The sequence below is a fragment of the Sorex fumeus genome, unplaced genomic scaffold, assembly GCF_029834395.1.
Source record: "Sorex fumeus unplaced genomic scaffold, SorFum_2.1 ptg000039l, whole genome shotgun sequence".
Lineage (NCBI taxonomy): Eukaryota > Metazoa > Chordata > Mammalia > Eulipotyphla > Soricidae > Sorex > Sorex fumeus.
In genome coordinates this window covers 6,279,276-6,292,307 of record NW_026606096.1, presented here as the reverse complement: position 1 = coordinate 6,292,307, position 13,032 = coordinate 6,279,276, and the positions used below count along the sequence as shown (strand labels likewise).

Below are 13,032 nucleotides of genomic sequence, written 5' to 3'. Positions count from 1 at the left end.
AAGGCCGAGAAGAAAGCAGAGCAAGACAAAGGGCCTGTGCACCTTTGAAGCCGTCTCTAACCCGGCCCGGGAGGTGGGGGTGGGCCGAGAGCCCGCTGTGGGGGGGAGGCAGTCTGGGGGTTTAAAGAAAGTCTCAAATTCCTGCGGAAATCAGAGGAATTGTAAGAGCCTCCCCTTCCCAGCACACCTCCTTCCCAGGCCCTCCCCTCGCTCCCCCAGTCCAGTTCTCCACACCTGGGGGCCGACCCTTTGTCCTCAGGTAATTGCTGGGCGTTGCCTCCGCGTTTAAAATCCCATTGAAGTCTCTAGTTATCAGCGTGGACCGCGGACCACCCTTCCCACACCCCCCAGCAGAACACGACCCCCTACGGGTCGGCCCCGGCCTGCGCCGGGATTAAGGCCCTTTTGTGATGGGGGCGGGGGCGGGGAGGGAAAAGCAACTGGTGAAAAGCAATTATGACAAGCCGGAGGGAGCGCGGGTGTCGGTCGGGGGGGCGAGGGGGCCGGGGACCTCCCTCTTGGCTGCGGCCCGCTCCGTGGCCCGGAGCTGGGGTGTCAGCCTCGCAGAAGCGCGGAGCTTCGTTCTCCGGGACCCCCAGCCCGCACCGCCCGCAAATGAGCAGGTGCGCCCACTGCGCCCCGCCTGCCCCGGGAGGGGGGCACCTAGGAGCAGGCGCCCGCCACCCCGTTTCCTCCTCTTCCCCCACGGGCGCACACGCACACGGTGTCAGAGAGGAGAGAGGGCTCCCCCAAGGCCGGCTGCTCCTAGGTGGGTGTGCTCCGAAGGCAGGGCGCCCGCCCCCCAATACTGACTCCGGGAGCGCAAGGCAGGGGAGGGGCGCGCTCCCCGGCGCACACCTGGAGGCGCCCGCCAAGCCCACCCTGGACGCGGTTCCCCGGGCCCAGCGGGAGTGAGAGCCACATCCCCGCGGCCCCTTCCGCCCGGCCAGCCCTCCTCGCCACCCGCGGCCCTTCTCACCGGAAAAAAAAGGGGTCCGCGGGCCCCCGGCCTCGCTCCTGCCGCCCGCCGCGGCCCGGCCAGGCCCGGGGTCCCGCCCGCACGCCCGTCCCCGGCCGCTCGGGCGCGGCGCGGGCCCCACAGGGAGCACCGGGCGCCCAGCGAGCCTGGAAACCGGAGCCCGCGAGGGAGGGGCGCCCGCCGCCACGGCCGCCGGCCTCCCGCGGGGCGGAGGTGCGGAGGTGCGGGCCGAGGTGCGGGCCGCCCGCTGCCCCGCGCCCAGCCTGGCCCCGGCCCGCCGCCCGCACCTGCAGGTCGCCTGCCCGCCAGCCGGCCCGCACCCCGCAGAGGTGCGGGGGGACGCCCAGACCCAGCTCCCCGCCTGACCCCCGCGCCTCCTGCCTCTTGCAGAAACCAATTTGCTAAGGGCCGAGGGAGGCTGGGGCCCTCCACCCTCTTCACGTAACCCATTTGCAGGAAAATGGTTTTATTCCGGGGCTGGAGTGAGGGGTGGAGGCCGAGGCCTGGGTAGTGGAATGTGAAGAATGACCAACCCGCCTTTAATTTTTTTTTTCTCCCTTCATTTTTTTTTTCCTGAAACAAAACAAAGGTCCCGGCCTGCCCTGCCTGCCGTCTGCTTGGAGGAATCTGGAGGTTGGGGACTGAGGAGGGACACAAGGAGACACCTCCAGACAATGTCTGCAAGGTGACTTTGCAACGCGCTGACCTGTCCACTTGTTTCAGGGGGCCTAAGTCCAGGGGTCTACAGTTCCCGTCTTGGAGTCCCGCCTACACCCAGGGGGCCTATTCCGAGGGGTCCCCGGTGGCCTGTGGAGGAACCTGCCCTTGTCTGTGGCTGTCCCGGCGGCTTCCGGCCGGGGGGGCTCTGAGGGTCCTCAGGCTCCGCCTCCATCCCTCCACCCGGCCCGGCCTTTGGATTAGGAGGGGAAGGGGACAGGGAGGCTGGTGAGGAGCCCGTGTCCCGACTACGTCAGGGGCTGTGGCCTCCGGGTGCGCTTGGTCCGGCGCGTCGGGGCTGAGCCCACAAACTCGAACTGCTTCTCCCTGTCCTGGTGGTTGGGGAAGGGCAGCTGGCCCTGGTAGAGGCGCTTGATGAAGTGGGCCTCCCGCTGGTTCTGGCGGCTGCGGGACGCCTGGCGGGGCCGCCCCTGTCTGGTGAAGGCCATGAACCAGCCTTCGTGCCTGGCGTTCTGGAAGGCCGTGTAGTTGTTCTCCAGCACGATCTCTGTGAACACGCAGTCCTTGCTCTTCCCACTGGGCTGCCGGGCAGGAAGGAGAGGAGGGGATTTTGTTCGCCCACCAGCTGCCTCAGGGGCCTCACTGGTGGGACCGAGGAGCGTGCAGCAGGGCCTGTGAGCCTGGGAAGTGTGCCTGCCAGCCAGCACCTTGGTTGCAGAGGGAAATGGAGGAGGAAGAGGTGGCTTTGGCTAGCAATCAGATCTGGACTCAAGTGCCTGAATGCCCTTCGCAAATTGTGTGCCTTGGGTACAATGTTTGGCCACACAGAGCCTCAGTTTCCCCAGATGGGGCATAAGGACAAAGGTGATTATGCAGTTCAGAACTCACTAGCCAGTACTCAGGCCTGAGCACCTCCTTGGTCTAGGTGAATGCTGTTGGGGGCAGGGAGGAGGCAGTGTTTCCGTTTCCGTTACAAGAAAGGACAAAACTTTATGGAACTCATAGGTCAGGAGCGGCCCAGCTGGTGCCACAGAAAACCTCGACTAATCTTACAATCAAGAAGCTCAGAGGGCTGGAGCTATAGCACAGCGGGTAAATTTCATGTAAAGGCCTTGCACGTGGCCAACCCAGGTTCGATCACCAGCCTCCCATATTGTCCCCTGAGCACTGCCAGGAGTAATTCCTGAGTGCAGAGCCAGGAGTAACCCCTGAGTACCACCGGTGTGACCCAAAAAGCAAAAAAAATTTTTTAAAAACTCAGAGCTTGATGAAAATAAAGGTTTGGTGAGAATCAGCAGATTTCCAAACTAGGATTGACCATGCCTAAGGAAATGGGATTTTTGTTTTGTTTTGTGTGTGTGTGTGTGGGGGGGGGTTCACACCCAGTGATGTTTAGAGATCACTCCTGGTAGGTTGGGGAGACTATATGGGGCGCCGGGTTTCGAACCTGGCTCAGCCGTGTGCAAGGCCAGGGCCTTCCCCACTGGATTCTCGCTCCAGCTCCAGGAAATGGAATTCTTGGTCCATGACAGTGCTACTCGTCATCACCAGTGGCCTCACTCACTAGTAGGCACCACGCTACAGTGCTCCGAGGAGCAGTGCTCACACTAGGGGGTGGGTTCTGAAAGTGGCCTTGGGGGAGCACCTGACCTTTACATGAAACCTACCCTCACACGAATGCTCCCCTCAACGCAGTGCCTAGAATGTCACGCGGGTGTGGGAGTGCTCCCTGGCTGACGCTGGCGGGGGGGGGGGGTGGAGAACCCTGACACCTAGAACCAGGACCCATGAGCTCTCCTGTGCCCTGGAGGGCAGCAGTGAGATCTGGGGGGGGGGGGCGCTGTAGTTCCTGGTCTGTGCGGGGTCCAGGAGAGGCGAGTGGGGTGCAGTGGGGGCCAGGCCCTGCCTGCTCCCCCCACCCCGGCTAGACTCTGCCTCAGCCTCACCTTTCCGATGAGCTTGCCCCTCTTGTTCATGCAGATGTATTTCTCGCTCTCGGCCCCCTTGATGCGCACCCGGCTTCCAAATGTGTCCGTCTCCACGATGAGCTTGGCTGTGGTGGGGTGGGGGTGGGGAGAGAGAGCTCCGTCCATCGGGGCTGCCAGCCCAGGAGTCTGTCAGGGGGTTCCCCCAACCAGTCGGGCCTCGGAACTTGGGTGGAGGCAGAGGGAGCCCCCCAAGAGGCTTCTCCCTGCTGTGGCTCTGTCGGCTCTGCTCTGACTCAGGACCCAGGGGTTGCCCGGAAGACTTGGACTAGGGCAGTAGGGGGTGGGGGGGTGGGCGTAGGAGGGAGGGCTGGTCTCACCAAACTTGTTGCCGTCCTCAGCGGTGGCGGAGATGCGGCGCCCGGTGACCTGCACGTGCTTGCCACTGGTCCGGCTGTAGAGCTGGTACTCGCGGATCTGCCGCCTGCTCAGCTGGTCGGTCATGGCGCCCTGGTCCCTCACATACTGGTTAAAATTAGGAGACGGGTGATTCTCCCCCTTTGCGGTTACCAAGGGAAAAATAGTGTCAATTTGCTTTGGGCGACACCACCACCACCGTGCATGCAGGGGAGGGGTCAGAGGTGTGGGCGGTGGGGCGAGAGCAGGCTGCAGGGTAGCGGCGAAACGCCCTCGGACGCTGCTGTGGGGCCAGGTTAAGTCCTTGGTGCCAGGCCACCCAGGAGCAAAGGACAATGGCTACGCAGACTGGGGAGTACTTGGTGACACCGTGTGCAGACCTGGAATCATGGGGGTTTGGGAGGCTCTCCAGGTCGTGGCATCCCATGTTGGTGGATGCTAATCGGAGTTCCAAGCCCACCCATCTCTTAGGAACAGAGCTCGTTGCCTGCCAGGATGCCAGAATGCCAGGTGGTTGGCACTCCCGGCTAGGGTAAGATCTCCCCCCCAACTCCCACACACCTGCTGCTGGCCTGGAAGGCGCCCACCCCAGCGCTTGTGCACCTGCAGATGAGAGGGCCTGTGCGCACACGCATGCTTGTACATACACACATGCTCTCACACACACACACACACACGCACGCACACTCACGCACATGCAAGCACATGCCCACGCATGCGCAGCAGCTGGCTTTCTCAGGTCGTCAGAGAGCGATTTTTTTTTTTGGTTTTTTTGGATCACACCTGGCGATGCACAGGGGTTACTCCTGGTTCTGCACTCAGGAATTACCCCTGGCAGTGCTCAGGGGACCATATGGGATGCTGGGAATCGAACCTGGGTGGGCCGCATGCAAGGCAGACGCCCTACCCGCTGTGCTATTGCTCCAGTCCCGTCGCCGGAGAGCGTTTTAGGGGGGGTTGTGGTACCTCTCCTCAGGTTCCTGAAGAGCTCTCAGGAGCAATTCCCCCCCCCCCCCCCCGCAGCACAAGCAGTGGAGCCTTGAGCTCGTTCATGCCCATCTCCTGGGCTCTTTCCCTGGGCGGCAAGACCATGGGTCCCTCTTCCTGCGCTCCCAGCTCTCTCCTCTAGGGGAGCAACCTCCTTCGCAGAGAGAGGCATCTCGGGCTGCAAGCTCAGATGGGTTTCTGGATGCTTCCCCCCTTCAAATGCCCCAAATCCAGCACACCAGCCTGGGGCCCTTCCCAGGCGACTCTCCATCACCGCCTGCTGCCTCCACAAAGCTCTTCTGGCCCCTCTGCAGTGAGGTGCAGCTGGAAGCCCATGCCCAGCAGCCGGTGCTGTCCCCTTGCTGCCACCCTGGTCTTCTCTTTGGGCTGTGCCAAAACCTTGCCTGCTGCCAAGCCCGGGGCCACCCTTCATCCCCGGCCAAACTGGAACCCCCTGGGGAGAGCTAGGCACTGACCAGCCTGGTCTGGCGTGGGCGGACACTTGGGGGAGCTGGGAGGCGAGTCCCTGTGGCCTCTAACCTGCTCTGGGTCGACCCTGTGGTCCCAGCCTGTTTCCATCCTGAACTCATGCACGGCCTGTCACCGCGCCGGATCTCAGCCCAGGCCGGGGGTCTGCTGGGCTCAGCCATGCCCACCCACATCCACCCTGAGAAAGTCTGAGGAGGCCAGCCCTGGGGGTGGGGGCCGGCGACCCTGCCAGGGAGTGGGGTCTGGCCGGTGCCCAGCCCCTAGCCCCTGGCCCGGGTTCAGGCCCTCCGCCCCTCTTGGCGGGCAGCCTTCTCCTCCCTGTCTGTCTCAGGTCAGGAGCAGAGCGGCCCTCCCGCAGCCCCCTCCTCTCGCCGTCCCCCTTCCAGCTCTGCACAAAAGCAGCCCCACGCCCCCCCACAGCCCACAGCCCACAAATCGCTCTCCCCGCGGGACCTGGCCTGTCCCTTTCATGTTCCCGCGGCAGGGGGACCTCCCATTCCCCCCGCCGCAGACAGCTGCTTGTCAGAGGGCCCCTCAAGCATGGCTGTGGTCCGGCCTGCTGGCCCCCCTTCCAAGGGGGGCGCGGGGGCACTTCAAGGGGGAAAGGACAGCTTTGCCACCTTCCCGGAGTCCTGAATGGGGCCTCAGCCAGGCCATAAACGCGGGCCAGCCACCATTGTGCGAACTCCCCTGCAGGACAGGTTGCCCCCCCCTCCCGGGGCTGGGGGCGTTCTTGCTCTCCCTGGATGTGTGAAGCAAAAGGCCTGGAACGGGGCTAGAGCAAAAGGGGAAGGAGGGGGCGAGTTGTCTCTCTCTCCCACCCCCCCACTGCTTCAAAGGCAGCCCCTGCTCGCCCAGAGAAAAGGCATTTACCTTCCAAACAAGTCCCCACTGCCTCTGCAGGGCAGCGGGCCCCTGGCCTGGGAACGCGGCGGCCACCGAGCGGTTCTGGACCAGTGCATTTTAATAGCTGCACTTTTATGGAGGAGCACAAAAAGGGCCCAAGCCTCGCACGGGGGGCTGCGGCCGGGGGAGGCCGACTTGGGGTGTGGAGAGGCAAACCCGAATCCCGTCCCGAACCCCTTCGGCTTGACCTCACTGCCCTCTAGGGAGGGAGCCCGGTGCCCGGCGGACAGGGTACTCTGGGAGCCTGCAGGACCCCAGGAGCATCTGGGGGCAGAGGGGGTGCTGAGTGCTCCCGGGAGCACCTGGCCGCTCAGGTGGACAGGCCTCCCCCAGCCATCCCAGCCTCCAGCCCTCAATCCTGACAGCCCCAGGTACTCAGGAACCCCAACCCTGTGAGAGGAGACCCCAGCAGACGCAGACGGGATGAGGAGGGTGAGAACACTAAGAGACAAACCCCCGGCGGTCCCCCAAATCTGCCACAGTCCGTAAAGAGTCACACGCCAAGTTTCAGAACTTCTTGCATCCAGGAAGAAGCTACAAGTGCCTCTGTCCACCCCAAAGAAGTTACGGCCCTGCCGCTGCCCAGTGGGGGGTAGAGGGGAGAACTGGGGGGACCACCTACCTGCGTCTGGCAGCCGAGAGTCAGCAGCTGCACGCACCTGTTAGGGAGACAGGAAGAGACCTAGGTGAGAGGCCCCCGGCCCGCGGCTCAGAAGAGGGGTCCCGGGAGTCGGGGTCCACCAGCAGCACTTACAGCGTGAGGCTGGGCAGCAGGCGGGCGGCTCCCATCACTGCGCGGATGTCTTGGGGCTGCTGCCCCCCTGCCCCCGAGCCAGGAGCAGATGCGGGCAGTCCCCAGGGGTAGAGTCCCAGAAGCCAAGGTCTCTTCAAGTCCCAGGTTTTCAGGGGGGAGAGGAGGAGAGAGGGGCGGAGGAGGAGGAGAGCAGAGCTGGGAGGAGGAGGAGCGGGGGAGGAGGGCGCAGTCTGGGACTGAGGTGTGAGGTGTCCATTCCCGGCCACGGAGCCCGGGAGGAGAAACCCCCTGACCCCCAGGCCCCCCACCCGAGGGGACGGCTCCTCCCCCTGCCGGCCACCTCTCCTGGACTCAGGTTTGGGGCTCCGGCGGGCCCCGGGGTCCTGATCTGGGTCTGGGGGTGGGAATTCCCAGAAGCAGCCTTAAAAGGAGGGGCCTCCCTCCAGGGGGCAGGAGGTGGGTTCAGCCTGGACAAGAGGGCTTGGGGGGTGCCTCTGGGCTCTGCCACCCTTCGTTCCCCTTCCAGCCACTGGGAAGGAGGAGCAGTGCTGTCCTGGCCGGCAGCAGAGAGTGGGTGCGACTGGAGTGCCCAGGTGGGGTGGCTGGACACCAGGTCTGGGCAGCAGCTGCAGATGGTCACAGAAGAGCTGGTGCGTGATGCAGCTTCCCTGGGAGTGGGGAGGGGGTGCCACCAGCTGTCGGGGGACAGTGAGAGCTGCTCTTCGCAGGGACCAAGGTAGACCCAATCCTGGGCCTCACTCCGTTAGCTCCTCTTGCAGGGTGGCACCACCCGAGCACCGGCCTGAGCCCGTGCCATGGTTCACACATCCCTCCTGCAACCGCCTGGCATGAAGTGTTCCCCCCCACCCTCCGCCTCTTCATTCTCTGCACCAGGCCAGTAATTATTGTCCCATTTTGCAGATGAGAAACTGAGGCTCACAGGTCCGGAGTTTGCCCTGAATGATGTAGGTAGTAGATAGCTAGAGTAGATTCCTGCAATCTAAGCTCCTTCTGTCCCCTGAGGACTGTGTGGGGTTTCTGCTCTGTGCACCCCAAGGATAGACAGCTCAGGTGCTGAGGTGGGTGACTGGGAGTTGGCTGCTTCTGTCGGGGACCGCCCCCCCCCCCCCCCCCGGGAGAGCTCATCCTCACCAACCCCCCTCACTGCCTGGCTGTGGGCCCGTGTGTCACCTCTGTGTCCCGGATGGGAGGGGGGGTGCAACTGGCCATGGCTGTGTTTACCAACAGGGCTGAGTGTGAGGCCGGAAGTCTCACCTCTGGCCTTCCTGAGCTCCATCAATCCACAAAGTCTTGTCTGCCACCTCCCCACACCACAGGCACCTACTGCTTGGACTTGGGACCAGCTCTGCACCCCCAGGTGCAGCCCTGTGGGGGGCAGGAGGCAGAGGCAGGGTGGGGGGGTGGTCGGCCCAGGAGGTCAGCGTTTGGGAAGGGGCCTGGCCTGACTTAGGGGTCCCTCAGCTGGTGCAGCTGCGGCCACAGGAGTTCCCCCCAGGGGCCTCATCATGGGCTGGGGTGGGGGGTGATTAGGCATCAGACCCAGGGGCTCCCCATTCCCCAGTTCTGCCGCCCACCCTCCCCTCTGCTTTTACTGGTGTTGCTTCACCCTTCTGAGCACGTCCACTCCCCACGTTTGTCCGAACCCTGGGAATGGTAGGAAAGAGCCCAGAGTCCCGAGGGGTCAGATTAAACCTGGGAATGGTAGGAAAGAGCCCAGAGTCCCGACGGGTCAGATTAAACTCGTGCCGGCAGAGCGACTGGAGGGGCGGGGAGGGCACCGAAGGAGAGGCTGGTGGTGGGGCGGAGCGATAGAGCAGCAGCTAGGATGACTGCCTGGCCGGCACCTGACCCAGGTTCGATCCCCAGCATCCCACAGGGTCCCTGAGCACTGAGCCAGGAGTATCCCCTGGGCACCCAAAGATCAAAGTAAATAAATAACTATTTTTTTTTTTTTTGGTAAGAGGAGTGCCCTAGGTGGCGGCTGGGGTGATGTCCAGGGACCAGAGATGCGGAAGCACAGGGAACCGAGAGAGCTGCTGTCACTGGCAGACACAGCCTAGGGCTCTAGGGTAACATGCCAGTAGTAAGCTTGGCCTTGGGGCTCAGCTGGGGGCTTTGGTGCCAGGGCATCGGGGGTTGGGGGGACAGCTGTGTCGCCTTGTCCTGGCACCAGGTCACCTATTTGCTCCTCGCCCCTTTCCTTTCCATACCTGGCCTGTCTTTTTTTTTTCTCCACCTTTTGGGTCACATATGGCGTTGCACAGGGGTTACTCCTGGCTATGCTCGGGGGACCATACGGGATGCTGGGAATCAAACCCTGGTCAGCTACATACAAGGCAAATGCCCGACCCGCTGTGCTATTGCTCCAGCCCCTACCTGGCCTGTCTTACCTGGCCTGTCTTGATTGTGAATTCTATCAGTGCTGGGGAGGTCTTTCTTTCTTTCTTTCTTTCTTTCTTTCTTTCTTTCTTTCTTTCTTTCTTTCTTTCTTCCTAAATTTTTATCAGTGGAACACCATGAGGTACAGTTGTAGACTTACAAATTTTTGTGCTTGGGTTTCAGTTATACAATGATCAAGTACCCATCCCTCCACCAGTGCCCATCCTCCACCACCACGGGTCCCAGTATCCCTCCCCCCCATCCCCCCATCCCACCCTGCCTCAGTGGCAGGATATTTCCTTTTGTTCTCTCTCTCCTTTTGGGTGTTGTGGTTTGCAAAAGAAGCATTGAGTGGCAATCATGTTTGGTCTATAGTCTCCTTTCAGCATGCTTCTCCCATTCTGGGAGGATCCTCCCAACACTCTTTATTTGGTGCTCCCTTCTCTATCTGAGCTCCCCTTACCCCTAGCATGTGTGGCTGGCCTCCAAGCCATGGAGCAAAATTCCTGGTACTAATCTTGGCCACTCTTGGGTGTTAGTCTTCCATTTTGTTACTTTATGTTAGTGGAGGTATTTCTTGAGAATTGAATAAGGTCAGACAAATGTGGCAACAATATCATCCAAAATATTTTCTCTGGGTCCAGAAACTTCTGGCATGCCACTAGCTCCACTGCAGAGCTGTGGAGTGCAGGAGTCAGGAGTCAGGGTGGAAGATAGGAGGGTCCTGGGTGACCCCAGCGAGGCAAGTGGCGGGTTTGCCACTCCTCACCCTCCAGGGAAGGTCACACTCCTGGGGAGACCCAGAGGGCCAGTCCTGGACTTGTTTCTGTCGCCATCTAGCTCTGGCCCTTGTAATTGTCTGTAGCACTGTAGCACTGTCCTCCGGTTGTCCATCAATTTGCTCGAGCGGGCCCAGTAACGTCTTCATTTTGAGACTTGTTGTTCCTGTGTTTGACATATTGAATATGCCACGGGTAGCTTGCCAGGCTTTACCGTGCAGGCGAGATACTCTTGGTAGCTTGCCGGGCTCTCTGAGAGGGGTGGAGGAATTGAACCCGGCTTGGCCGGGCTGGTTGCCCGCACGGCAAATGCCCCTACTGCTGTGCTACCCATGGAAAATCCCTGCACTTCTCTGGCCACAGGTTCGGGATGGACTTCCACAAAGGGGATGGTCCCTATCAGAGTCATTGCCAGTGAGCTGTGGCAGTGAGTGTCTCGGGTGGGTGGGTGGTGGTGGGGTAAGGACATGCCCTGAAAAGTACTGAGGGCACAAGATCTGCGGAGACGCGTGTGGGAACTTGACTTACTGGGACTTTGCTTCAACTCCCTTGGTCAGAGGAAGCTGGAGTCTGGGAGAAGGGTCACATTCATTAGCATCTATGTGGCGGGGGGGGGGGGGGGGGGGGGGGGGGGGGGGTCGAGAGAGGCGATAAATGAAGTGCTAAGTAATTCTCACCCCTAGGGCCAAGTTCAACACTCCCAAGTGGGGTATCACTTCCCCTCCCCATGGTACAGCTGCAGGCAGAGCCCACCTGGGGCTTTGGCTCTTATCAACCTGCCACCCTGGCCCTGGGGAGAAGCAGAGAGGTCACAGCCTGGGAAGGACAGACCCGATCTCATCTCTGAGCCCCAGAGAACTCCCCCCACCCCCGCAGGGCCCCTGAAGTCAAATGACCTGGAGTGCTGGCCTGCCGGGTCCTTGGGGTGACGGCGGGGTAAGGAGTCTAAGGCTCTAGGGGACACCCAGAGGCTGGGGCAGGCTGCAGCCTGCTGTGTGAACTGCGCATCCCTCCACCACTGTGGGGGGCTGAGTGTGCGGGGGTGGGGGGCAGGCCCCCACTGTGATCTGGCTCCCAGCGTGTCAGTGGTTGTTCCTGTCTCGAACTTCTTAGTTTTGTTTTCGGGGCCCGCCTGGCTGTGCTCAGTCTCAGGGCTCGTTCCCGGCATTGCTCAGGGGACAGTGCTGAGCCGGTAGCAGACCTGGGTCTCCAGCATGCCAAGCCCCTTTGTACTTCTTGGCCCTGCCCAGCCCCTCCCTGTCCCACCCACCAACCACCTCCTGAGGGGTTCCCCTGGCTTTGCCAACCTGCACTCTGCACCCTGCCAGTTCACCCCGCGGCTTGTCCACTGGACAGCAGGCGACGTGCAAGTGGGACGTTGCCTTGTCCACACTGGTTTGCTGTGGCACTATGTGCTGGGAAGCGCGTGCTAATGCCCTGGAGCCAGACTGGACAGCCCCGGTTAGTTGGCTACCCCGCAGCAGTGGTTTCCTGTCATCCATGAGAGCAGGACCGCAGCCCGGGTGCTGGAGGGACGTACCACATAAAACAGGCAAGGGCCGGAACTATCGTACAGCGGGTAGGGGATTTGCCTTGTATGTGGCCGACCGGGTTTTAATCCCCGACATCCCATATGGTCTCCTAAGCACTGTCAGGAGTAATTTCTGAGTGCAGAGCCAGGGAGTAAATCCTGAGCACTGCCGAGTGTGACCAAGTATGACCCAAAACGGCAAAACAAAACACTGTAGCACTGTCCTCCCGTTGTTCATCAATTTGCTCGAGCAGGGCCAGTAACGTCTCCATTGTGAGACTTGTTGTTACTCCTTTCGGCATATCGGATATGTCACGGGTAGCTTGCCAGGCTCTGTCATGTGGGCGAGATACTCTTGGTAGCTTGCCGGGCTCTTGGCGGAGGAATTGAACTCGGGTCTGCCTGCAAGGCAAACGCCCTACCTGCTGTGCAAGCAAAAGAACAAACCAAAAGAACAGCACGCAGGGGCGCTCACCTTACATGTGGTGGGCCCAGTTTGATTTCTAGCACCCCATATGGCCCCCTGAGCCCCCCTGGGAGTGAGTCTTGAGCACATAGCTGGATGTCGCCCGCATATAAAACAAACCAAAAAAGATGAGGCTGGGGGCTGGGAGAGGGGGTGCACGCCCCCCTACAGGAGGCTCTGGGCGGACAGCCCTGCCCACGGCTCCTCCCTAGAGTGCTGGAGCAGAAGTTCGGGCCTGGAGTGGCCATTCCACACAGGTGTTCGGCTCTGAAGCTCAGGCCTTGGGGGTCCCGGGAAACGGCATGAGGCCACTGCAGACTTGGGAAGGGCATGGAGGAGACCCAGCAGAGGCCCTGAAACTGTTTAGGTGTCCCCAGGCCTGGAGAGGACAGGAGGTCAGAACCAGGCAATGGGTCACCTACCCTCTTTCCAGTTCCCGGTTGGCCTCACAGAGTGTCCATCTGTCCACCTTCCTTTCTAGCCTCTGATGGGGGGGAGGGGATCCTGAGCCCCTTCACCTGGGAGCTGGCGGGCACAGACCTGGGAGAGCAGCAGCAGCACTCGGGCCTGGCTCCGACCGACCACCCAGCACCCAACAGCAGGAGGAGCGCCTCCTGTGGGCCGCCCAGCCAGGGCGAGCACCCGAGCGCGCCCCACAGGAAGATGGTCACCAGAGGCTGAGAAGGGGCAGGGAAGCAGAGGACACCCTCAGGTGGTGTGA

The 13,032-nt window shown here is 61.7% G+C and overlaps 1 protein-coding gene across 1 annotated transcript; it reads right to left on the bottom strand.

The window, feature by feature from the left end:
• Positions 1–1,944: 1,944 nt before the first annotated feature.
• FGF17 (fibroblast growth factor 17) lies at positions 1,945–7,170 on the bottom strand. The gene is made up of 5 exons (XM_056119147.1): positions 7,136–7,170; positions 7,004–7,040; positions 3,963–4,140; positions 3,604–3,710; positions 1,945–2,238 (listed from the first exon to the last, which is right to left on the bottom strand). The coding sequence occupies exons 1-5, from the start codon at positions 7,168–7,170 to the stop codon at positions 1,945–1,947; spliced, it is 651 nt and encodes a 216-aa protein (XP_055975122.1).
• Positions 7,171–13,032: the final 5,862 nt, after the last annotated feature.